Below are 857 nucleotides of genomic sequence, written 5' to 3'. Positions count from 1 at the left end.
TCCATCAATATTGTAAAGACTTTTGGACAAGGTTTCGCTGAAATATCATTACTATCATTATCATTATTGTTAATTTCTTGATTAACAAGTGATTTTAACTTTTCTAAAAGTATACTATCCCATAAAATATTTCTATTGGAAATAAATGGCAATATATCCATCTTTTCAATACTTAATATATTTTCAATTAATAATTCGTCACAAAAATTCAGTCTTGAATATTGAATCTTGATAATATCCAACTTTATTACTATATTACAAGATGAATTAACAAGAAGTATATGATAATTGTTCAAATATTGGTTTTTTATCTTTTTTAATGATTTCATATACATATCATTTTTATTATTATCATATAAACAAATTATTGTATTATCATTCAATTCATCATTAAATAATGTTGGTACCATATAAAAATGACTTATATTATTATCAGTTTCAAGTTGTTTATCTTGGTCAGAATTTGAATTAATACTTTTTGAAAAATTCTTGTTATTTTTAACAAGTTTAATATCAAAAAGACCAAATACTTTTCTTCCATGAAGATTTATCACAACAATTACGTTATCAATAACCAATAATGTAAATTCTTGAAAATCTTCTCCAATATCTAAAACAAGATCAGAAGATTCATGATTAAATAAATCTCTAAGTGATATTCTTTTATTGCTAGAATCAACATGAACACAATAAAGATTTTGATAAATATTTAAGAGAAATATATCTTGTTGTCTAATTTCAGCATTTAAAATAAGTTCCAAAGGTTGAAGTTTAATAGGCTTTTGTTGTTGATTCATACCAATATTAATATAAGGTGTGAGTATATTTGACCACGCTCTTACCACTCCTCACCTCAA

General features: G+C 23.3%; 1 protein-coding gene across 1 annotated transcript; it reads right to left on the bottom strand.

Moving 5' to 3' along the window:
• On the bottom strand, positions 1 to 797 carry Chro.60085 (hypothetical protein; the record flags this gene model as incomplete). The annotated part of the gene is made up of 1 exon (XM_659766.1): positions 1 to 797. A coding segment is annotated over one exon (797 nt), but the record flags the coding sequence as incomplete, so codon positions are not given.
• Positions 798 to 857: the final 60 nt, after the last annotated feature.

This window comes from Cryptosporidium hominis (assembly GCF_000006425.1).
Source record: "Cryptosporidium hominis TU502 chromosome 6 CHRO016048, whole genome shotgun sequence".
Lineage (NCBI taxonomy): Eukaryota > Apicomplexa > Conoidasida > Eucoccidiorida > Cryptosporidiidae > Cryptosporidium > Cryptosporidium hominis.
This window is presented reverse-complemented; position numbering and strand designations above follow the sequence as displayed.